The sequence below is a fragment of the Trachypithecus francoisi genome, unplaced genomic scaffold (genome assembly GCF_009764315.1).
Source record: "Trachypithecus francoisi isolate TF-2019V2 unplaced genomic scaffold, Tfra_2.0 Contig00180, whole genome shotgun sequence".
Lineage (NCBI taxonomy): Eukaryota > Metazoa > Chordata > Mammalia > Primates > Cercopithecidae > Trachypithecus > Trachypithecus francoisi.
The window spans coordinates 186118-212078 of NW_022680499.1; the positions used below are offsets into that span (position 1 = coordinate 186118).

Genomic DNA, 25961 nt, shown 5'->3' on the forward strand with positions numbered 1-25961 from the left:
CTCTAGATCACAGTTCCACAAATCTCTAGGGCAGGGGTAAAATGCTGCCAGTCTCTTTGCCAAAACATAGCAAGAGTCACCTTTGCTCCAGTCCCCAGCAAGTTTCTCATTGACATCTGAGACTATCTCAGCCTGGACCTTGTTGTTCATATCACAATCAGCATTTTTGTGAAAGCCATTCAACAAGTCTCCAGGATGTTCCAAACTTTCCCACATTTTCCTGTCTTCTTTGGAGCCCTCCAAACTGTTCCAACCTCTGTTATGCAGTTTCAAAGTCACTTCTACATTTTGGGGCATCTTTTCAGCAGTGCCCCACTCTACTGGTAAAAACTTACTGTATCAGTCCATTTACACACTGCTGATAAAGACATACCCAAGACTGGACAGTGAACAAAAGAAAGAAGTTTAATTGGACTTATGGTTCCGTGTGACTGGGGAAGCCTCACAATCATGGTGGACGGAAAGGAGAAACAAGTCACATCTTACATGGATGGCAGCAGGAAAAGAGAGAACTTGTGCAGGGGAACTCCTCTTTTTAAAACTATTGGATCTTGTGAGACTTATTTCACTATCACAAGAACAACGTGGGAAAGACTTGCACCATGATTCAATAACCTCCCACTGAGTTCCTCCCACAATGTGTGGGAATTCAAGATGAAATATGGGTGGGGAAAGAGCCAAACTATGTCACCAAATAAGATATCATTACCATCTTTTACCTACATTTTTTAGTGAGGTGGGATAGGTTAAAGTTAGTGGTATAATAATGCTTCTTTCAATGAACAATAGTCTTAACATATTAAAAAATGTTGAATTAAAAAATTAAGTTCATATGTAATCTAAAAATTTGAAACTGTACTGCATTCTATTGCATAAAAGTACCATTAGGGCTGGGCACAGTGGCTCATGCCTGTAATCTCAGCACTTTGGGAGGCCAAGGCAGGTGGATCACCTGAGGTTAGGAGTTCAAGACCAGCCTGGCCAACATGGTGAAACCCTCTCTCTACTAAAAATAGAAAAATTAGCTGGGCATGATGGGAGGTGCCTGTAATCCCAGCTACTCAGGAGGGTGAGGTAGGAGAATCACTTGAACCTAGGAGGCAGAGGTTGTAGTGAGCTGAGACTGCACCACTGAATCCCAGCCTGGGTGACAGAGCAACACTCTATATCAAAAACACATACGAAAAAAACCCAAACAATTAGTAAAATGATATACCAATAATTAATTACCTTTAATTTAAACTAAAATTAAAAATGTTTTTCTCACGATAATGCAGAAGAATATTATCCTGAACACCTACCTCATGCATCACTCAATATTATAAGTTAACCACAGAGACCTCTCTATTTGGATTTCCATGATGCATCTTACATTTTAATGTCTTTCCTCTTCCATAGAAAGGGTTATAAAAAAAAGCCCACCTGATAAGAAATAATTTTTTGTATCTCTGATGCAGTAACATTATATCATATGCTTTCACATGTGTAATTTGAGAGCGGAATACCCTTATTTGCTTTTCAAAAAATCTATAGTTTTTTCAAGAAAGTGTGCTTTGAATGTAGTAACTCTCCAAAAAATCTTCTACTCCTTTTAAAGTTATATACAAATAATTTAACAACTTTAGTTTTACATAAATTTCTGTACTCAAAACTCTGATTTTGAGTAGTATGTGAAGTTTCAATGGCTTAGGTATTACTACTGTGTATTCTCTGACATTTACATTGACTTCATATTGGATTAAATATGTTTTCAAATTTATTGCATTTGCAAAAATATATTTTAATATGAATGCTCCTGTGTTTTGTAAGCTTTAGTTTTTGAAAACAATGCTTTCCCAAATTCATTACATTTGTAGGTTTTTTAAACCCCAATATAGACTCCGTCTTGAACAAAATTCGAGCAACTGGCTTTAGAGTTTTCCTCTAGTACAAAATGTGTAGAATAAGATCTATGAAACAAATAAAGATACTACAACCCTTTTCATATTTGTAATGTTTGTCTTCAGAATACTCTTCTTCACTTTAAAGGGTTACATTTCCTGCAAGATCTTTTGACAAAAATTGCATTTATAGTGCTTTTATTAAGTACAAACTCTCTGAGGTTGAGAACACTGTGAGCAGATAATAATGGCTTTCCCACATTCTTTGTATTGATATAATTTTCCCCAAGCATAAATGCTTTACTGTGCAGTAAAGTGTAAGCATTTGTAAAAAGTTTTCTCACATTCTTCACACTTGTAGGAGTTTTCTCCAGTATGAATTATCTTACATACAATCAAGTGTGACAAACATTTAAAGGCTTTTTCACATTCTTCACATTTCTAGGGTTCCTCATTGTTATTATTTCTTTTATGTTTAGAAACGTTTGAGGTGTTGTCAAAAGCATTGTACCAATTCCCAGGTTTGTAGAGTTTCTCTGTGGTATGAGTGATCTCATGTCTGTTAAGAATTGAGGACTTGTTAAAGGCTTTGCCACATTCTTCACATTGTAAGGCTTCTCTCCAGTATGAATTATCTTATGTTTAATAAGGGTTGAGGACTATTTAAATCCTTGGCCACATTTGCACATTTGTAGGGTTTTTTTCCAGTGTAAATTATCTTATGTTCAGTAGAGATTGAGAATACCCAAAAGACTTTGCCACATTTTTCTCATTTGTAGGGTTTCTCTCCGGTATGAATTTTCTTATGTCTAGTAAGGTGTGAGGAACAGTTAAAAGGTTTGTCACATTTTTCACACTTGTAAGGTTTCTCTCCAGAATTCTCTTTTTTTTTTGAGATGGAGTCTTGCTCTGTCGCCCGGGCTGGAGTGCAGTGGCCGGATCTCAGCTCACTGCAAGCTCCGCCTCCCGGGTTTACGCCATTCTCCTGCCTCAGCCTCCGGAGTAGCTGGGACTACAGGCGCCCGCCACCTCGCCCGGCTAGTTTTTTGTATTTTTAGTAGAGACGGGGTTTCACCGTGTTAGCCAGGATGGTCTCAATCTCCTGACCTCGTGATCCACCCATCTCGGCCTCCCAAAGTGCTGGGATTACAGGCTTGAGCCACCGCGCCTGGCCCTCTCCAGAATTCTCTTACGTTTAGTAAGAACTGATGACCACATAAAGCTTTTGCCACCTTCATTACATTTGTAGGGTTTCTCTCCAGTATGAATTCTTTTATGTGCAGTAAAAGTTGAGAATATGCTAAAGTCTTTGCCACATTCTTCACATTTGTAGGGTTTCTCTCCAGTATGAATTATCTTATGTCTAGTTAGGTGTGGGGAATGATTAAAAGCTTTGCCACATTCTTCACATTTATATGATTTCTCTCCAGTATGAATTCTTTTATGTCTAGTCAGGGTTGAGGACCAGTAAAATGCTTTGCCACATTCATGACATTTATAGGGTTTCTTCCCAGTATGAGTTATATTATATCTAGTGTAAGTTGAGAACCAGTTAAAGCTATTTCCACATTCATCACATTTGCAGGGTTTCTCCCCATTATGAATTCTCTTATGTTTAGTAAGATCTGAGAGCTGGTAAAATGTTTTGCCACATTCTTCACATTTGAAGGGTTTCTCTCCAGTGTGAATTCTCTTATGTTTAGTAAGATTTGAGGACTGGGTAAAGGCTTTGCCACATTCTTCACATTTGTACGGACTCTCCCCAGTATGAATTCTCTCATGCTTAGTAAGGCTTGAGGACCAGTTAAAGCTTTTGCCACAAACTTTACATTTGTAGAACTTCTTTCTAGTGTGAGTTTTCCTATGCTGATTTAGTTGTGAAAACATTCAAAATGATTTGCCACATTCTTTGCATTTGAAAGGTTTCTTTCTAGTGTGTCTTATCTTACGTCTATTTGAATTTAAAATTCTGTGAAAGAATGTTACATATCTATTACATTGAAATATGTTACTCTGGGTAGTTGTTAAACATTGGTTAAATTCATTATAATGTCCTTTGTGTACTTTACACTCATCCACACTTTTACAGCCTTTCCTTAATTGTAAATTCTCATGTCCACATTTTTCATATCTTCTCAGTATCTTTTCTTGGAAAGAATACTTTATGTCTTGCTCTGGCCAAAGAAGTTGAGGAAAATGAGAACACATAACTGAAAGAAATAAGAAAAACCAAATTACTCCACTTACTAGACTCAAATATACATTACAAATCTAACCTATAAGATTATTGAAACCACAAAAGCAAGATGGCACAGCAAAATACCACAGACTTAAATTTCTTCAGAGACATATAAATCTAACAAAAACATCCAGACCAAAATACTTTTGTGGAAAATATAATGAGTTAAGTGTGTACTGTGCTCCAGGAGAGAACAATGCAAAGAGCCACAAAAAAAGAAGAAAAAAAAAATCCATTACATTTAAACAACACAGCTCTTCCTGCTCCCCAGTATAACATAGTGCCTTTGGAAATAAATTGCCAACTTTTTTTTTTTTTTTTTTTTTTTTTTTTTGAGATGGAGACCCGCTCCATCATTCAGGCTGAAATGCAGTGGCATGACCTTGGCTCACTGCAACTTTCACCTTTCAGGTTCAAGTGATTTTCCTGTCTCAGCCTCCTGAATGGCTGGGATTATAGGCACCCACCACCACATTCAGCTAATTTTTGTATTTTTAGTAGAGATGGGGTTTCACCACGTTGGCCAGGCTGGTCTCAAATTTCTGACTTCAAGTGATCCAGCCACCTCAGCCTCCCAAAGTGGTGGGATTAAAGGTATGAGCCACTGCTCCCTGTCTCCTGGCTTCTTTTTTAGAAGAGAAGAAAAACAGTGTCACATACATCTTTCTTTCTGGCTTCTAGGGGCCTTTTCAGACACTGGTTTCTGTCTTCCATGATATGAAATGCTGAAAGAAATGGTGGTATAATTTGCAATGACAGTTTGAGTCTGCTGAGACCAAAGGTAAATGTTACAGCAGCAGAGAGACTCCAGTACCACAGATAGAAAGCAGGTGTAGCAAGGGATTACTGACTATTAAGAAGGAACATGAATAAACTCCTTTATGAAAAAACAAAAACATTTGACAAGACACATCTTAAGGACATGTTTGAGAGACTCCCAGGATCTCTAGCCAAGATAATTGGTTTCAGACTATGCCAGGACAAAGTTACATTATAAAGATTGGCAAACAGGTTTTTTTTTTTTTTTTTAATGGTCCAAAATCTCAGTCAAAAATGAAAATGTCTACAAAATATTAGGGCAATATGGTCCCATCAAAAAAATTACAAAATTTTTAAAAAGCAACCATATAAAAATGAAGATGTATGATTAACACTCAATTAGTGAAACAGGAACACAGACAACTATTACAAATAAGAAAATTAAGAATAACAACAAAATATTAAAAACATCAAAAAAACTGGAGGTAATAAGTACAAAAAGAACTGAAAAATTCTGAAAGTAAGAAAAAAATGATATAATGAAGCTCAACAAGCAAACTAGGATATACACAGAGAGATGTATAACAAATACATAAGCACAATTTCAAAAGTCACAGCAAGAAAAGAATCTTAGGAGATGGATGATAGAATTGATGTGTCATTTATAAGCATTGTCTTATCAGATAACTAGTGAATTTGTCAACAAAAATTTTGCAGGCCAGAATGGAACTGTGTGATATTGTCAAAGTTCTGGGAAACAAACAAATGAACAAACAAGAACAAAAACAAAAACTACAAAACTCCATGTGAAGTGAGAATAATACAATCAGCAAAACTGTCCTACCAAATAAAAAAAGAACCTTCCAAAATAATCAAATTCTGAGAAAGTATATTGGCAATCTATATGCCCTACATATCAAAGCAGCTGAAATAAGTTCCGTCCACTAAAAATAACATGATCCAAAAAAAGAAACATATAATCATATGAAAATATATAACATTCTGGGAAAGATGTGCACATATTCAAAAATAGAATTTCTTAGCATTACAATGGTGCAGAAACATTTTTATTCTCTAAAATTTGAAAGATAAAAGCATAGATATTATTATAAACCTCTGTTAATATAATTAGCAATATCAGTAACAAACAAGAGATGTAATGAAAAACTTTTGTATGCAGCTGAAGTTAAATTTTTACCAGATTATAATATATTGTTATATTCTTTAGAGGTTTTATGTAATCTCCAAGGGACCGCACACAAAATAGTCTGCATGTATAAACAAAAGAAAACAAGAAATAAGTAAAAACATATTAATACAACAATCAAAATGACACAAAGAAAGATGGAAAGAGAAAATGAGGAACACAGACACAAGAATAAGATAAAACAAAATTACTAATAGGTCTTTCTCTTTCAGAAAATTATATATATATTTAACTTTCCAATCAAGAGACATGCTTTAAACAAAAGAATTTATTTTAAAAATGTAAAAATCAAGATCCAACTTGCTTTTCTACAAGAGTCAATTGAGATCTAATGATGAAAAAAAGATTAAAAGTGGCAAGATAGAAGTAAACACATTTCATGTAAATATTAACCAGATGAGAGCAGAAGGCATAAAAACAATATTAGATAAGCTACATCTTAGGTAAAAAACTGTCATATTTTATAAAATGTACTTGAAGTTAAAACTCCAAAGACATACAGTAGGACATTAAGCAATAATGGATTCATTCACTGTAAACCTATGTCAAATTTGTATATAGGTGTATGTATGTGTGTTTGCAAGTGTATGTGTGTATGTGTGTGTGCATCTCACATTAGGATTCCAAATATATAAAGCAAATATTGACAGAATTGAAGAAACAGAGAACAATATAATTACATAGAACATTTCAATACCGCACTTTCTGTAATTAAAATAAAAGACAGAATATTAGTAAAGAACGAGAGGACTTCAAGGCAGTATAAAACAATTCTATCTAACAGAGGTACAGAGAACACTTTCTTTTTTTTTTTTTTTTTTTGAGGCGGAGTCTCGCTCTGTCGCCCGGACTGGAGTGCAGTGGCCGGATCTCAGCTCATTGCAAGCTCTGCCTCCCGGGTTTACGCCATTCTCCTGCCTCAGCCTCCTGAGTAGCTGGGACTACAGGCGCCCGCCACCTCGCCCGGCTAGTTTTTTTTGTATTTTTAGTAGAGATGGGGTTTCACCGTGTTAGCCAGGAAGGTCTTGATCTCCTGACCTCGTGATCCGCCCGTCTCGGCCTCCCAAAGTGCTGGGATTACAGGCTTGAGCCACCGCGCCCGGCCGAGAACACTTTCAAAAACATCAGAATACCCTTCTCAATAGCTGATATAACATTTTTCTTGATAGATCACCTGTTAGGCCAAAAAAACGTTTTAACTAATTTTGTAAAACTGAAATTTTATAAATTACTTTCTATCATCAAAATGGAATGAGAGTATAAAATAATAACAGAAAAAAGTTGAAAAATTCACAAATATATAGAAATTAAACAACACACTATTTGACATGCTCTTGTTCAAAGGTTGAAGTGATTAATATTATGAAGATGTCTATACGGCTCAATGTAATCTACAGATTTAACGCAATGCCCTTCAAACTTCTCATTGCATTTTTGAAGAAATAGAAGCAGTAACCTCAAAAGTATAGGAATTTCAAGAGGCAATAAAGTACTCAACAATCTTCAAAAAAGGAATAATGATGGAGGCATTACAGTTTCTGATTTTAAAACACATTGCAAAACTAGAGAATTAAAACAAATTAGTATGGGTCTAAAGCTGAAAAAGTATACTAATAAAATAGAATGCAGCACATATACAAACTTTCACATATATGGTCATCATAGTCGTTTGCAATTATTGTGGCATTGTGACTAAAAGCCAATGGGTAAAAGCAATGCAAATTTCTGTCACAACGTCATTCAGTAGATATAATTTGAAATAAAAAATTACTGGAATATTACTCCGTTTTCAAAAAGCAGAAAATATTCTAACAACTATAAAGATAAATCTTGATGACATTATGCAAAATGAAATGAGCCAGCCACAAAATGACAGAAACTGTATAAAATATACAAAGCAGTTACACCCTTAAAAACAGAGAACAGAATGGTGTTGGAAAAGTGCCAGGAAATGAGAAAAATCAAAGGTGTGTAATGTGTATTGAGATCTAGCTTTGCAAGATAAAAACATTCTAGCAATATGTTGCATAGCAATGCCAATATAATTAACATGACTAAGCTCAATATTTGAAAATATTGTATTGTAAATTGTGTTGTGTTTTTGACAAGTAAAAGTGAACAATAGTACCTAAAAGAGATTCAGAGTTAAATAGTTTTTATTTTTTTTTTTTATTTTTTTTGCAGCTATTTCATTGGTTTATTTTTTTTTTTTTTTTTTTTTATTATACTTTAAGTTCTAGGGTACATGTGCATGACGTTATATCATGTATAACTCCCCAATGCAATCCCTCCCTCCTCCCCCCTCCCCATGATAGGCCCCAGTGTGTGATGTTCCCCTTCCCGAGTCCAAGTGATCTCAGTTCAGTTCCCACCTATGAGTGAGAACATGCGGTGTTTGGTTTTCTCTTCTTGTGATAGTTTGCTAAGAATGATGGTTTCCAGCTGCATCCATGTCCCTACAAAGGACGCAAACTCATCCTTTTTGATGGCTGCATAGTATTCCATGGTGTATATGTGCCACATTTTCTTAATCCAGTCTGTCACAGATGGACATTTGGGTTGATTCCAAGCCTTTGCTATTGTGAATAGTGCCGCAATAAACAAACGTGTGCATGTGTCTTTGTAGTAGAGTAATTTATAATCCTTTGGGTATATACCCAGTAGTGGGATGGCTGGGTCATATGGTACATCTAGTTCTAGATCCTTGAGGAATCGCCATACTGTTTTCCATAATGGTTGAAGTAGTTTACAATCCCACCAACAGTGTAAAAGTGTTCCTATTTCTCCACATCCTCTCCAACACCTGTTGTTTCCTGACTTCTTAATGATTGCCATTCTAACTGGTGTGAGATGGTATCTCATTGTGGTTTTGATTTGCATTTCTCTGATGGCCAGTGATGATGAGCATTTTTTCATGTGTCTGTTGGCTGTATGGATGTCTTCTTTTGAGAAATGTCTGTTCATATCCTTTCCCCACTTTTTGATGGGGTTGTTTGCTTTTTTCTTGTATATTTGTTTGAGTTCTTGGTAGATTCTGGATATTAGCCCTTTGTCAGATGAGTAGGTTGCAAAAATTTTTTCCCATTCTGTAGGTTGCCTGTTCACTCTGATGGCAGTTTCTTTGGCTGTGCAAAAGCTCTTTAGTTTAATTAGATCCCATGTGTCAATTTTTGCTTTTGCTGCCGTTGCTTTTGGTGTTTTAGACATGAAGTCCTTGCCCATGCCTATGTCCTGAATGGTACTACCTAGATTTTCTTCTAGGGTTTTTATGGTATTAGGTCTAACATTTAAGTCTCTAATCCATCTTGAATTAATTTTCGTATAAGGGTAAGGAAAGGATCCAGTTTCAGCTTTCTACTTATGGCTAGCCAATTTTCCCAGCACCATTTATTAAATAGGGAATCCTTTCCCCATTTCTTGTTTCTCTCAGGTTTGTCAAAGATCAGATGGCTGTAGATGTGTGGTATTATTTCTGAGGACTGTGTTCTGTTCCATTGGTCTATATCTCTGTTGTGGTACCAGTACCATGCTGTTTTGGTTACTGTAGCCTTGTAGTATAGTTTGAAGTCAGGTAGCGTGACGCCTCCAGCTTTGTCCTTTTGACTTAGGATTGTCTTGGCAATGCGGGCTCTTTTTTGGTTCCATATGAACTTTAAAGCAGTTTTTTCCAATTCTGTGAAGAAAGTCATTGGTAGCTTGATGGGGATGGCATTGAATCTATAAATCACCTTGGGCAGTATGGCCATTTTCACGATATTGATTCTTCCTATCCATGAGCATGGTATGTTCTTCCATTTGTTTGTGTCCTCTTTGATTTCACTGAGCAGTGGTTTGTAGTTCTCCTTGAAGAGGTCCTTTACATCCCTTGTAAGCTGGATTCCTAGGTATTTGATTCTCTTTGAAGCAATTGTGAATGGAAGTTCATTCCTGATTTGGCTCTCTGCTTGTCTGTTACTAGTGTATAAGAATGCTTGTGATTTTTGCACATTAATTTGTATCCTGAGACTTTGCTGAAGTTGCTTATCAGCTTAAGCAGATTTTGGGCTGAGACAATGGGGTTTTCTAAATATACATCATGTCATCTGCAAACAGGGACAATCTGACTTCTTCTTTTCCTAACTGGATACCCTTGATTTCTTTCTCTTGCCTGATTGCCCTAGCCAGAACTTCCAACACTATGTTGAATAGGAGTGGTGAGAGAGGCATCCCTGTCTTGTGCCAGTTTTCAAAGGGAATTTTTCCAGTTTTTGCCCATTCAGTATGATATTAGCTGTGGGTTTGTCATAAATAGCTCTTATTATTTTGAGGTACGTTCCATCAATACCAAATTTATTGAGCGTTTTTAGCATATAGGGCTGTTGAATTTTGTCAAAAGCCTTTTCTGCATCTATTGAGATAATCATGTGGTTCTTGTCTTTGGTTCTGTTTATATGCTGGATTACGTTTATGATTTGCGAATGTTGAACCAGCCTTGCATCCCAGGGATGAAGCCCACTTGATCATGGTGGATAAGCTTTTTGATGTGCTGCTGAATCCGGTTTGCCAGTATTTATTGAGATTTTTGCATCGATGTTCATCAGGGATATTGGTCTAAAATTCTCTCTTTTGTTGTGTCTCTGCCAGGCTTTGGTATCAGGATGATGTTGGCCTCATAAAAAGAGTTAGGGAGGATTCCCTCTTTTTCTCTTGATTGAAATAGTTTCAGAAGGAATGGTACCAGCTCCACCTTGTACCTCTGGTAGAATTCAGCTGTGAATCCATCTGGTCCTGGACTTTTTTTGGTGGGTAGGCTATTAATTGTTGCCTCAATTTCAGAGCCTGCTATTGGTCTATTCAGGGATTCAACTTCGTCCTGGTTTAGTCTTGGGAGAGTGTAAGTGTCCAGGAAATTATCCATTTCTTCTAGATTTAGTTTCTAGTTGATTTGCGTAGAGGCATTTATAGTATTCTCTGATGGCAGTTTGTATTTCTGTGGGGTCGGTGGTGATATCCCCTTTATCATTTTTTATTGCGTCTATTTGATTCTCTCTCTTTTCTTCTTTATTAGTCTAGCTAGCGGTCTGTCAATTTTGTTGATCTTTTCAAAAAACCAACTCCTGGATTCATTGATTTTTTGGAGGGTTTTTTGTGACTCTATCTCCTTCAGTTCTGCTCTGATCTTAGTTATTTCTTGCCTTCTGCTAGCTTTTGAATGTGTTTGCTCTTGCCTCTCTAGTTCTTTTAATTGTGATGTTAGAGTGTCAATTTTAGATCTCTCCTGCTTTCTCTTGTGGGCATTTAGTGCTATAAATTTCCCTCTACACACTGCTTTAAATGTGTCCCAGAGATTCTGGTATGTTGTATCTTTGTTCTCATTGGTTTCAAAGAACATCTTTATTTCTGCTTTCATTTCGTTATGTACCCAGTAGTCATTCAGGAGCAGGTTGTTCAGTTTCCATGTAGTTGAGCGGTTTGGATTGAGTTTCTTAGTCCTGAGTTCTAGTTTGATTGCACTGTGGTCTGAGAGACAGTTTGTTATAATTTCTGTTCTTGTACATTTGCTGAGGAGTGCTTTACTTCCAATTATGTGGTCAATTTTGGAATAAGTGCGATGTGGTGCTGAGAAGAATGTATATTCTGTTGATTTGGGGTGGAGAGTTCTATAGATGTCTATTAGGTCCGCTTGGTGCAGAGATGAGTTCAATTCCTGGATATCCTTGTTCACTTTCTGTCTGGTTGATCTGTCTAATGTTGACAGTGGAGTGTTGAAGTCTCCCATTATTATTGTATGGGAGTCTAAGTCTCTTTGTAGGTCTCTAAGGACTTGCTTTATGAATCTGGGTGCTCCTGTATTGGGTGCATATATATTTAGGAGAGTTAGCTCTTCCTGTTGAATTGATCCCTTTACCATGATGTAATGGCCTTCTTTGTCTCTTTTGATCTTTGATGGTTTAAAGTCTGTTTTATCAGAGACTAGGATTGCAACCCCTGCTTTTCTTTGTTCTCCATTTGCTTGGTAGATCTTCCTCCATCCCTTATTTTGAGCCTATGTATGTCTCTGCATGTGAGATGGGTCTCCTGAATACAGCAGACTGATGGGTCTTGACTCTTGATCCAGTTTGCCAGTCTGTGTCTTTTAATTGGAGCATTTAGTCCATTGACATTTAAGGTTAATATTGTTATGTGTGAACTTGATCCTGTCATTATGATATTAACTGGTTATTTTGCTCGTTAGTTGATGCAGTTTCTTCCTAGCCTCGATGGTCTTTACATTTTGGCATGTTTTTGCAATGGCTGGTACCGGTTGTTCCTTTCCATGTTTAGGGCTTCCTTCAGGGTCTCTTGTAAGGCAGGCCTGGTGGTGACAAAATCTCTAAGCATTTGCTTATCTGTAAAGGATTTTATTTCTCCTTCACTGATGAAGCTTAGTTTGGCTGGATATGAAATTCTGGGTTGAAAATTCTTTTCTTTAAGAACGTTGAATATTGGCCCCCACTCTCTTCTGGCTTGTAGAGTTTCTGCCGAGAGGTCTGCTGTTATTCTGATGGGCTTCCCTTTGTGGGTAACCCGACCTTTCTCTCTGGCTGCCCTTAAGATTTTTTCCTTCATTTCAACTTTGGTGAATCTGGCAATTATGTGTCTTGGAGTTGCTCTTCTGGAGGAGTATCTTTGTGGCGTTCTCTGTATTTCCTGAATTTGAATGTTGGCCTGCCCTACTAGGTTGGGGAAGTTCTCCTGGATGATATCCTGAAGAGTGTTTTCCAACTTGGTTCCATTTTCCCCCTCACTTTCAGGCACCCCAATCAGACGTAGATTTGGTCTTTTTACATAATCCCATACTTCTTGCAGGCTTTGTTCATTTCTTTTTCTTCTTTTTTCTTTTGGTTTCTCTTCTCGCTTCATTTCATTCATTTGATCCTCAATCGCTGATACTCTTTCTTCCAGTTGATCGAGTCGGTTACTGAAGCTTGTGCATTTGTCACGTATTTCTCGTGTCATGGTTTTCATCTCTGTCATTTCGTTTATGATCTTCTCTGCATTAATTAATCTAGCTGTCAATTCTTCCACTTTTTTTTCAAGATTTTTAGTTTCTTTGCGCTGGGTACGTAATTCCTCCTTTAGCTCTGAGAGGTTTGATGGAGTGAAGCCTTCTTCTCTCATCTCGTCAAAGTCATTCTCTGACCAGCTTTGATCCGTTGCTGGCGATGGGCTGCACTCCTTTGCAGGGGGAGATGCGCTCTCATTTTTTGAATTTCCAGCTTTTTTGCCCTGCTTCTTCCCCATCTTTGTGGTTTTATCTGTCTCTGGACTTTGATGATGGTGACGTACGGATGGGGTTTTGGTATAGGTGTCCTTCCTGTTTGATAGTTTTCCGTCTGACAGTCAGAAGGACTGTCTGTTGGTCTGTTGGAGATTGCTTGAGTCCACTCCAGACCCTGTTTGCCTGGGTATCAGCAGCAGAGGTTGCCGAAGATAGAATATTGCTGAACAGCGAGTGTACCTGTCTGATTCTTTCTTTGGAAGTTTCCTCTCAGGGGTGACGCCACCCTGTGAGGTGTGGGGTGTCAGACTGCCCCTAGTGGGGGATGTCTCCCAGCTAGGCTACTCAGGGGTCAGGGACCCACCTGAGCAGGCAGTCTGTCCGTTTTCAGATCTCAACCTCCGCGTTAGGAGATCCGCGCTCTCCCCAAAGCTGTCAGACAGAGTCGTTCGCGTCTGCACCGCCCCTGCTCTTTCCCCTAATGGGCTGCAGCTGTGCGCTGTCCGCAGAGGTAGAGTCTACAGAGACAGGCAGGCTTCCTTGAGCTGCTGTGAGCTCCACCCAGTTCGAGCTTCCCAGCGGCTTTGTTTACCTACTTAAGCCTCAGCAATGGCGGGCGCCCCTCCCCCAGCCTCGCTGCTGCCTTGCGGATAGATCGCCGCAGACGGCTGTGTTAGCAGTGAGGGAGGCTCCGTGGGCGTGGGACCCTCCCGGCCAGGTGTGGGATATATTCTCCTGGTGTGCCTGTTTCCTTAAAGCGCAGTATTGGGGGGGGAGTTACCCGATTTTCCAGGTGTTGTGTGTCTCAGTTCCCCTGGCTAGGAAAAAGGGATCCCTTTCCCCCTTGCGCTTCCAGGTGAGGCGATGCCTCGCCCTGCTTCAGCTCACGCTGGTCAGGCTGCAGCAGCTGACCAGCACCGATTGTCCGGCACTCCCTAGCGAGATGACCCCAGTACCTCAGTTGAAAACGCAGAAATCACCGGTCTTCTGTGTCGCTCGCGCTGGGAGCTGGAGACTGGAGCTGCTCCTATTCGGCCATCTTGCTCCGCCCCCAGGATAGTTTTTAAATTATCATCAAATCCAAAAGTGCTTATCCCACACAAAAATAATATAGATTCCCAAATAGATGTTGGAATTAGAAAAGCTTTTATGACTACTCACCTAGACAGAATTAAACAACCATTCATAACAAACCTACACAACACATATACATGTCATTAAAAAATACAGGGATAAATTTATCCAGACAAATAAACATAGAGATAATTATATTGGCAATAGACATATAGCTGATTCATATTTGATTCTGCTCCACACTGTATTAAACTGCACAAAGTTAAGTATTGTCATACAGAATTATATTATAAACTAAAAAAACTGAAACACAATTAACTGGTGTGAGGTGGCATACCCTAAAATATATAACACAAAAATTTAAAACATGGAATGTAAAACTTATTGGAGGTCATTAAGTAGATCAATATATTCATGAAAGGAATCTTAGAAGAATATGGGGAAAAAGTAATATAGAGATTACTTGAAGATACAAAAGGCTGCAAACTTTTTTGATGTAATAACATTCTTAACCAATACTTGAGTCAAATTTGTTTTACTTCAAAAACAATATATAAAGAGACTTTCCAAAATAAAAGGTGAGGGTGCTCTTTATCACTAGCACAGTCCTACAAAAAAATGCTACATGGTGGCCAGGCATAGTGACTCATGCCTGTAATCCTACATCTTTAGGAGGCCAAGGCAGTCAGACTAATTGAGAACAAGAGTTCAATATCAGCCTGAGCAACATAGTGAGACTTTGCATATAAAAAAGGAGAAATGCTAAAATGAGTCCATTATGTTGAAAAATAAAATGATACTGGACAGCATCATAGAACTACATACAAATATAAAGCTCTATTAAATGTAAACATCTATTAAATATAAATATACAGACACTTATAGAATCCTTTGCTATTATAATGATGGTGCCTAGAACCCTGAAAGTTCATCTACATAATATAAAAAACAAAATATAAATCTGCATAAATCTGTTAATAGACACACAATATAAAATGATTTTTAGTATCAATAACAAACTGGAAATATAGAGCTATAGTTTTTCTATTCAATTAAAGTTGTTATGAGATTAAAATATATTGTTTTAACTTTAAGATGTTTTATGTAGTCTCCATTTTTCAAGATGATTACAAAGATAATATTTATAGAAAGTATGCAAAACAAAAAAATAAAACATCACTGCAAAATAAAAATAAAAATAAGGCAATAAAACAGGAAATAAAAATATATCTTCAAAAAAACATATAAAGCAGTAACACTGAAACTGGTAGTGCTAACTTTATTTCTTTAAGTATTCATTTTAAAAATAAATTAATTCAATTACTTAATAAAAAGAAATGTATTCCCAGGACTTTGGGAAGCCAAAATGGGCTGATCACTTATTTCAGGAGTTTAAGACCAGCCTGGGCAGCATTACAAAACCTAAACCCTGTCTCTACAAAATACATTTAAAAAGTAAAAAAAAAAAAAAAAAAAAGAAACTATCTCAGTGTAATGGCACATACCTGTAACCCAGCTACTGGAGAGTCTGAAATGAGATCATCAGAGTTTGGGAGGTTAAGGCTGCAGTTAGCCATGATCATGCCACTGCAAAACAGACTGGTTGGCAGTGTGTGTGAAACCTTATCTCAAAAATAAATGAATAAATAAATAAGTAAATAAATAAATTTATATAAAGCAAAAGACATAAAATGCCTGAGTGGTTTATAAAAAAATACACACAATATGCTGCCTACAGGAGACTCATTTTAACATAGTCAAATAGGCTAAAACTAAGAGTAGAAACAATATCTATTCCATGCAAATAGTGACTACAATTCAGTGAGGTCATCATAATTATATTAGACAGAATGTGGTTTATATCAAGTACTAGTATGAGACAAATACTGGCATTATATAATGGTAAAATAGGTCAATTTACCAAGAATCTAAAACTAATATATTTATCTATCTATAGGGATGTGTATTTATAACATCAGCCTCCAAAATACATAAAGCAAAATTAACAAAAGTGAAACTAGAAATATATAGCAACATCACAAGACCTCATTTTCAATAATAAATAGAAAATTCAGATGAAAGATCAATAAGAAAACATGAAAGATGGACAACAATAGAGACGGTATTGATTATTTTGCATATAGAGGATTACCTGAGAGTGGACAATTTATAAAGATAAAAGGTTTATTTGGCTTACATTTTGGCAAACTGTACAAAAAGTACGTGCCAGCATCTGCTTCCGGTGAGGGTTTCGGGAAGCTTACAATCATATGGAAGCCAAAAATCACATGGTAAGAGACAGAGCAAGTGTGAGGTGAAGGAGCCAGGTTCTTTTAATAAAGTAACTCTCATTTGAATTCATGGAGTGTAATGTTTTTGATTACCAAGAGGATGGCGTCAAGCCATTCGTGAAATATTTGCCCCCATGACCAAAACACATCCCACCAGGTCTCACATCTAACATTGAGGATTACATAGAAGCATAAGGTTTGGAGAACATGGACATCAAAACCATATCATCGACCAAATGGGCTTAACAGACAGGTACAAAACTTTCCAGTCAAAAGCAAGCAAATACACAATATTCTTTTTTGCATCTGGTGTATTCTGTTAAGCCACATACTAAGTCTAGTCTTATTAAATTTAGGAATATCGTGTGGGTAGCACATGCCTGTAATCCCAACACTTTGGAAGACCAAGGAGAGAGGATCACTTGGGGCTGCAGATTTAAGACAAGCCTGGGCAACATAGTGAGACCCTGTTCATTAAAATAATCAAAAAGTTAGCCAGACATGGTAGTGCGTGTCAGTACTCCCACCTACTCAGGAGGTTGTGGTGAGAGAATCAGTTGAGCACAAGAGGTTGAGGCTGCAGGGAGCCAAAATCATGCCAGTGTACTCCAGCCTAGGTGACAGAGTAAGATCATATCTCAAAATAACAATGACAACAACAAGTAAATTTAAGATCAAAATTATACACTTTGTGTCTTCTGAACGAAACTGAATAAAACTAGAAATTGAGAGCTGAAGTAAAATTGGCAAATCAAAAATATGTGAAAATAAAATACAATCCAACATTTCTTGCTCAAGGGTCAAAATATTTAACTTTTTAAAGATGTCAACACAACCTACAGTGGTGAACAAATTCAATGAAATCTGTATAAAAATCCCAATAGCAGTTTTTTACAGAAATATTGTTTAAAATTTTTAAATTTTATTATGAGCTTTTGCCATACATCCATTAAAAAAAAAACAAAGTCATTATAATTTCTGATTTTAAAACATTTTAAAGGCTACAATGACAGAAGCAATGTGGTACTGACATAAAGACAAATAAACAGATGAGAATTCGGAAATAAACCCTTCTATATGTGATCAAATGCTCTTCCGCAAAGTTGCCATGAGCACACAATAGAGAAAAGATAAACTCTTCAAAATATAATGTTAAAAACTGGATATCTACACTGATACAATAAATTCAGATCGTTTCTTTAAGCCATCTACAAAAAAAAATTTTAAATAATATAGTGAGACTTAAAAAGAAACTAACAAATCTGTTAGAAAAAATATAGGGGAAAGACATGACATTGGTCTTGGCGCCATTTTCTTAGATGTGACATTAAGTGCATTGGCAATAAAGAGAAGAACAGAAAAATTTAACTACACTATACTTCAAAATTTCTGCATATCAAAAAGAAAAAAACATTTAATAGAGTGGCAATGCCTCCTAGAAAATGAGTGAAAATATTTGCAAATCACATGTAATGAGTCAATATTCAGAATATATAAACAACTCTTAAAACTAAACCATAAAGTTGACTAACAATTTAAAAATGAACAAATTACATTTTCATTAAGAAAGAAACAAAAATGGGGAAAAGTATTTGAAATAACATGCAAAATTACTAATTTGTAGAGAAATGCATAAAAATCACAATAAAAACAAAATCACCTTATACCAATTAAAATGACCACTAAAATTTTTTTTAAAACACCAAATCTGTTGATAATGCAATGAAAATGAAACCCACATTAATTACTGGTGAAAGTAAGGATGCAGCTATTATTTTAAAATGCTATAAATGTTCCTCAAATAATTAAAAATAAAATTATCATCAACTACAGCAATCCAATTTGTGAATCTACATCTAAAATATGCAACAAAGGACCTAAAAAATATATTTGAACATCCATGTATATTGTGCCAGTATGCAAAAAAGCCAAAAGGCTGAAGCCACCCAGATGTCCCTTGATTTATAAACATAAAAATGTATATACAATGGAATATTATTCAGCCTTAAAAAGAAAATCTTGTCACATTTTAGGTAAACTTTGAGAATATCACGTCACCTGAAATAAGCTGGATACTATATGGATACAAAATAATGGATACTATATGATTCTACTTTATGAAGTGTCTTATGTATTCACATTCATAAAAACAGAAGGAGAAAGGGTGTTTGTCAAGGGCTGGAGGAGACAGGGTAAAATGGGTGTCTGTTACTTAGTGAATATTGAGTTTTAGTTCCACAAGATGTAAAATTTCTAGAAGTCTTTTGCATAAGAAGTTGAATATACTTAACATGCATTAAATGTACAGCTTTTTTTTTTTTTTTTTTTGAGACAGGGTCTCCCACTGTCACCCAAGCTGGAGTACAGTAGCACAATTATGGCAAACTGCAGCCTCAAACTCCCAGGCTCAAGTTATGCTGCCCGATCAATCTCCCAATTAGCTGAAACTGCAGGTGCACACCACCATGCCTGGCTATTTATAAACATTTTTTGTAGAGAGGGGGGTCCTCGTTTGTTGCCCAGGCTGGTCTCACACTTTTGCGCTCTAGCAATTCTCCTATCTTGGCCTCCCCAAATCCTGGGATTACAGAGGTGAACCCTCATCTTGTCCGTCCCTGAAATGTACACTTAAATAGATTTAAGATTGTAAATTTTATAGCATGTGTTTTTGAAAGGAGTTAGCTTGCCTTGGGTAGATAGCAAGGGAAGGGTCTGCGGAGAACCCCTGGGCCATGGGTCACTGCTTCATCCCCACATAACATAAAAAGCAGCCTGGGAAAAAAATTGAGGCTGCAGGTACGGATAAGGGAACTAGCACAGGGAGTTGTGCCTAGGGACATGCCCACAGCTGCACAGATAGAAAAACCTCTAGCCCATTTGGATAACAACTTGCACAAAACCTCCAACTCACTCAGAAAAGGGAACAAAGCCTGGCATAGAAATGCCTTTCTGCCTTGATACTAGCAGGTTCCCAGAAAAATTTCGTTTTTCATGTTTTTGATGGGCATGGGCACGGTGGACTCCAGTAGGTTCCAGTGGGTGCTGTACTTTTCTTTATTAGGACTGTAAGTCCGGCTTCTATGAATTACTTCAGCCGCCGATTGGTCCTCGGCCAAGATCCGGGCCAAGCTTTCACTTCAGCTTCTGATAGGTCCTACGTCAAGCTAAGTAGCGTCTATGAATCATTATTTCAGTTCCTGATTGGTCCTGGGCCAAGGTGCCAGGCCAAGCTGAGTCACACATTCACCAAGAAAGCCTGCAGACTAAGCACATTCCTTCCCCTTTCCAGTTCATAAAAACCCCAGAACAGGCCCCATAACGGGTACTCCCATTCAGGACCCCCTCTCTGCTGGCAGAGAGCTTTCTTATTTCACTTATTAAACTTTTGGTTTAACTTCCCCTTTTTGTCTGTGCTCCTTGATTTTCTTGGAGGTAGGACAAAGAACTCCAGGCATTATCTCAGACAATGAAAGACTGTTGTATTTTTACGACAATGAATATTTTTTAAAACAGAAACTGAAAAAATACAGAATTAAAAATCTTTCCAAAAATTACCATCAAATCACAAAAAATGTTTTACAGAAAGAAAATATATATTCACTATTAAACACATGGTGAAAACAAGACTATGTCCGTGACTTCCAAGACTACTTCCATTCACTTAGACAAGATAAAAACAACCATTGCAAATCAGCTAAAAAAGAACATATACAAAATAAACCATAATCAAAATTGGGATTATATTTGGAGATAAACAGATACACACATCTGATTGTGATAGGCCTGTGACTGATTTATCTCTTAATTAAATACCACATGAACTTCAAGTGTACAAAGAAAATTGTAAATTGTCTAAATTGATAATGCATAAGTAAAACCAAAAAAACAAAATAAATCGATGTTAAAGAACATATATTGAAAAAGCACACTAATATGGAACTGTAAAACAACAAGGAGAATATTTACTCATAAAATCTGATATGCAGCATTGATGTACCATTTAAAAAAATTATCTAGGACACTACAATATTTGACTGTAACTGTGTACTCATGGAAGGCAGGTATTTTGAATCATTGGCATGCATTGTATGGCAATAAACTTTCAGAGATAATGCAGTATAATCATAAATAGAAGATTCCAATGGAAAACTTTTAATAAATAAGCATTTAGAAGAAACTAGAGTTAACGGAAAATTTTTAATAGCAAAGACTTGGAATCAACCCAAATGTCCATCTGTGACAGACTGGATTAAGAAAATGTGGCACATATACACCATGGAATACTATGCAGCCATCAAAAAGGATGAGTTTGCGTCCTTTGTAGGGACATGGATGCAGCTGGAAACCATCATTCTAGCAAACTATCACAAAAGAGAAAACCAACACCGCATGTTCTCACTCATAGGTGGGAACTGAACAATGAATCACTGGACTCGGGAGGGGAACATACACACTGGGGCCTATCATGGGGAGGGGGGAGGAGGGAGGGATTGCATTGCGGAGTTATACATGATATAACGTTATGCACATGTACCCTAGAACTTAAGTATATAAAAAAAAATATAATAAATAATAAATAATAAATAATAAATAAATTTAAGATAAAGGACTTACGTAGTAAGGAAAACTCATGAAAAGATTCAGCTGTAATCAAAATAATTGTGTTTTAGATTGTTTTCATAAAAAAAAGAAAAATAAAAATAAAATAAATAAATAAATAAGCATTTAGAAGAAACTAGAGTTAATGGAAAACTTTTAATAAATAAACATTTAGAAGAAACTAGAGTTAATTTGCATGTTTTAAATAAATGCTATTTTACACAAGATTAAACTGCTGTAATCCAATTTTAGAAGCAAAGAATATTCTTACATTGCTAAGAAAAAATTTATTGTAATCTCAGCACTTTGGGAGGCTGAGGCGGGCAGATCATTTGAGGTCAGGAATTTGAGAGTAGCCTGGTCAACATAGTAAAACCCTGTCTCTACTAAAAATACAAAAATTATCCAGATGTGCTGGTGCACACCTATAGTTCCAGCTACTCTGGAGGCTAAGGCAGGAGAATCACTTGAACCTGGGATGCGGAGGTTGCAGTAAGCCAAGATCATGCCACTGCACTCCAGTCTAGGTGACAGAGTGAGACTCCCTCTCAAAAAAACAAACACACACAAAAAAGTATATTTTGCAGAATATGGCAAGAGCCATATTATTTCCAAATAAATATTTGGAAATAAATTATGCTATTATTTAGATACAGACGGAAGAAATGGGTGCAAATCCTGTAATTTCTTTTTACCTTCAGAAAACTTAGATTTGCAAGTAATTATTTTAGTAAATATGAAGTACCTACTAATTATCTAATTTACTTCAGGCATAACATGTAAATTCTGGCATATTTTCCTAAATGTCTGAATCTAAAATTACAGACAAATTTCAAATGGAAAATAGAAAGTAAAAATATATAGAGAGAGTGACATCAGTAAGATGGAAAAATGAAAGATGCCCTATTTTCTTCTCTTCCCACAGCAAGAAATTTTGTCAGCCATCACTGATAAAAATGTCTTCATGAGAGAACCAGGCATCATGGCTCACATCTGTAATGACAGTTACATGGTACATTAAGTTTGAAGAATTGCTTCAGGCCAATCTTTCAAGACCATCCTGAGTTATGCAGCAAGACCGCATCTCAAAAGTAAGTGCCTTTAAGATAGCTTTGAGATCCAGGGAGGGACTTGTGAAACTGCAAAAGCCTAAAATTAGAGTGCTCTTTTTCCCAAAGCAGGCCCTCACTCAGGTGGCAAACTACAAAACCTCTATTCTTGGCTACATACCAGAAAATGGCCCCCCCAACTTGGTCCCCCTGAGAATTCTGAACTTACTCTGTAAACATTCCAAACTTCTCCCAGCTACAGTCTGGGAGAAGTCCTGTCCTTCCAGAGGCCTTAAGAAAGATACTCATTTATATCCATGTAGGGTGGCCTGCAGATATTGACCTTTATTGTGGTCTCTGAAGCAGTTTAAGGACTCAGTTCCAGTTCCTGAACCACAGTTCATGGCCACTTCTGCCTACATAGAAACCCATACAGTGACCTGGGGAAGTCCTCTCTGGTACTCAGTAAAAGCCATACTCATCCATATCCTGATATAAGTCCCATCATATGCACACCTGACTGCAAAAACCTGCCCTAGTGTTTGCCCTACAGAAATTCAGTTTGTTCAAATATGTAATGGAAATTACAACTACCCATGTTTCTTGTAACAAGCCAACTAAAAGTGGACCCTAGGGCAGACGCAGCAGCTTTGTGACTAAGCTACAACTCTTCTCCACTACAAACCCAGAGGGCATCTCATCACCCTGGGGCCCAACAAAACAAGATCTCTACTTTCTGAAACCAGTGTAAAAAACTTGAAAGAGGAGTTTTGCATATTCACAGACACCAATGCAAAACTATATTGTGCCCATTGTCAATGCTTTTATATTAACATCACAGTGGAAGTATGTGGCAGAATTAGCAAAAAAAAAAAAAAATAAATAAATAATAAAAAAAGCAATTAAAATTGAAGACAAATAAGTGTAAAAAGTCATTTGTTGTAGATCATATGATCTTATATGTATTTTAAAAAGTACATTAAAACCTGTCTAAACTAATGAATATACTCAGTAAATTAGCAAATATAAAATTAACGTACAAGTTATGGTTTTATACATGTAAAAAAGCACCATCTGATATAATAAAGAAAACAATTCTATTTACAATAGCATTAAAATAATAAACTTCTGAGAATAAATTTAACCAAATTGATAAAAAAATCTTTACAATGAAAGATGTATCAATGAAAGAAATTAGAGAAGACACAAATATATTATAAAACAGTTCACATCTATGAACTAAAGGAATAGCGTAAAAGTGACATATTATCCAAAGTGATCTACAGATTCAATAAACTCCCTATTGAAATTCCAGTGGTATTTTTCTCACAGTAATAAAAAATACAATCTTAAAATTTACATGAAACCTCAATAAACTTTGAATAGCCAAAGCAATCTTGAGGAAAAAGAGCAAAGCAGAAGGACATCGTACTTTATAATTTCAAACTCTATTTTAAGACTATAGTAATAAAAACAGGATGGGCTGTGCAAGAAAAAATGAACAAAAAAACAATGGAACAGAAACCACTACACTCACACATTTCAGACATAATGCAAAAAAAAGAACTTAAAAAATAGTTTAACATAAAGTTTTAAAAATTATGCAGATACTTGTGTGGACTATAAAAAAAATGACAAAGCAATCGATTGTGCACTCTCATATTCCATGAAGAGGACTGTGGCTCTTACTGTAAACTTAAAGAGCACCGAAGGGAAAGTAGAATCCTTGGAGAATTTAAGTCTAAGACAGGCCGGGCGTGGTGGCTCATGCCTGTAATCCCAGCACTTTGGAAGGCCGAGGCGAGCAGATCCCCTGAGGTTGGGAGTTTTAGACCAGCCTGACCAACATGGAGAAACTCCATCTCTACTAAAAATTCAAAATTAGCCAGGCGTGGTGCTGCATGCCTGTAATTTCAGCTACTCAGGAGGCTGAGGCAGGAGAATCGCCTGAACCCGGGAGGCAGAGGTTGTGGTGAGCCAAGATTGTGCCATTGCACTGCAGCCTGGGCAACAAGAGTGAAACACCATTAAAAAAAAAAAAAAAAAAGAACAAAAACAAACAAACAAAAATGTCTAAGACAGAAGATGGGTATGTGAGAATAAAAGAAAAAGAACTCAGACTTCTCAGAAACTATCTCTTTTGGAACACAGCTTCCCAAATCACTGGCTTTCTCCTTGACCTTTGAACCTCTCATCTTTTGTATTCTCTTACCTACCTGGAGGTTTGGCTATCACTCCATGTCTTTTCATATTCCAAGACTCTTTTCCTTGCTCCAGACAGGTGATCAGGTCTGTCTGAGAGACAGCAATACCTGTTTTATTAAAAATAAATAACATGAATCTTGCTTAAATTCTCCAATCGCCAACTTAATAATGTGCTCAATAAAGAGGATATAATAAATATTCTAGTAAATTAATCCCCAAACACTAACTTATAACAGAATTTCTAAATATTTAGAAAATATTTTAAATTTGTAGCTTCCTTATTTCACTACCTGGTACCATTGAGTCAAAAATTGGTGGTGACGATTAGATTTAAATGTGTTGGCAACAATATTTTATGCCACTAAGTTTCTGGAATTACCACTAATCTAGAGTATAAGATACAGATCAGCTCAGGAATGTAGAAAGTTCAGGTCAAGACGAAACATCTTGAAGAAATTCTTTTTCACATGGACAAATTCCTAATATATTTTTTTGAAAACAGGGATATGAAACACATTTATGCAAAACATAAATTATCAGAAAAAAAATTCTAAAAAAAGAGAAATAAAACATTGTCCCGACCCGCAGGACAGTCAAACGGGCCCTGGAAGGGGGAGTGGGAATGGAGGAGACAAGAAAATACGAGAAATGGAGACAAGACAAATAGTCTGATCAAGTCTCGTTTATTGAATGCAGGGTCATGCCTTATATAGGCTGGCAGAGGAAGAGGTTGGGCCAGGGTGGTGACGGGGGGCCGGGTTGTCTCAAATTACAGTCGCGCATGTGCCGTGGGTTTGTACTGTTCCCGGGCGCGGGATCGCGCCTGCGCCGTAGGCTGCATATCTTCCTGGGCCGGGAAAATGTTTGCGCGCGCGCGGGAAAGGTTGGCGCGCGCGGGAACAGTTTAGGCGCGCCCGGGAAAAACTTAGGCGCGCGCGGGAAAAGCTTTGGGCGCGCGCGGGAACAGTTTTGGGCGCGCGCGGGAACAGTTTAGGCGCGCGCGGGAAGGGTTTATAATAAAGAATCCGGAAATGTGCCTTCTTGTCTCCGCTTTGCGGAGATCAAGCAACAGAGGTCGGCTAATTCCGGGCCTCATGGCTCCGGACAAAACATTTAGAGTATATTAGGAATTATGTATTGAAGTTATCCTCACCCAGGAAGACCAGGTTTCTGTAGTTCTCTAACATTATACTCCTATATAAATTCTGCTGCACAGGGTCCAGGCATTGCCACTTATTTAGAGAGAATTCTATGGCCATATCCATAAATGTCAACAGTTCCTGAAAAACACACACACACACAAACACATTTACCAAGTGGCCACATGCAAAATTTTACATTTGACTCAAGGTGAAATGACAGAGTACAAAGAACTGATTCTGACTTACAGGAATGACTGAAATTATCCAATAAAATAA

At 37.0% G+C, this 25961-nt stretch overlaps 1 protein-coding gene across 1 annotated transcript in view; it reads right to left on the reverse strand.

The window, feature by feature from the left end:
* Positions 1-2321: 2321 nt before the first annotated feature.
* The window catches only part of LOC117074973 (zinc finger protein 85-like), a 28614-nt gene continuing 4974 nt past the window's right edge, over positions 2322-25961 (reverse strand). Inside the window, 5 exon segments of the mRNA XM_033196973.1 lie at positions 2322-2515; positions 3074-3325; positions 3494-4090; positions 24555-24629; positions 25697-25823. Of these exon segments, the coding sequence (XP_033052864.1) occupies positions 2322-2515; positions 3074-3325; positions 3494-4090; positions 24555-24629; positions 25697-25823 (1245 nt within the window).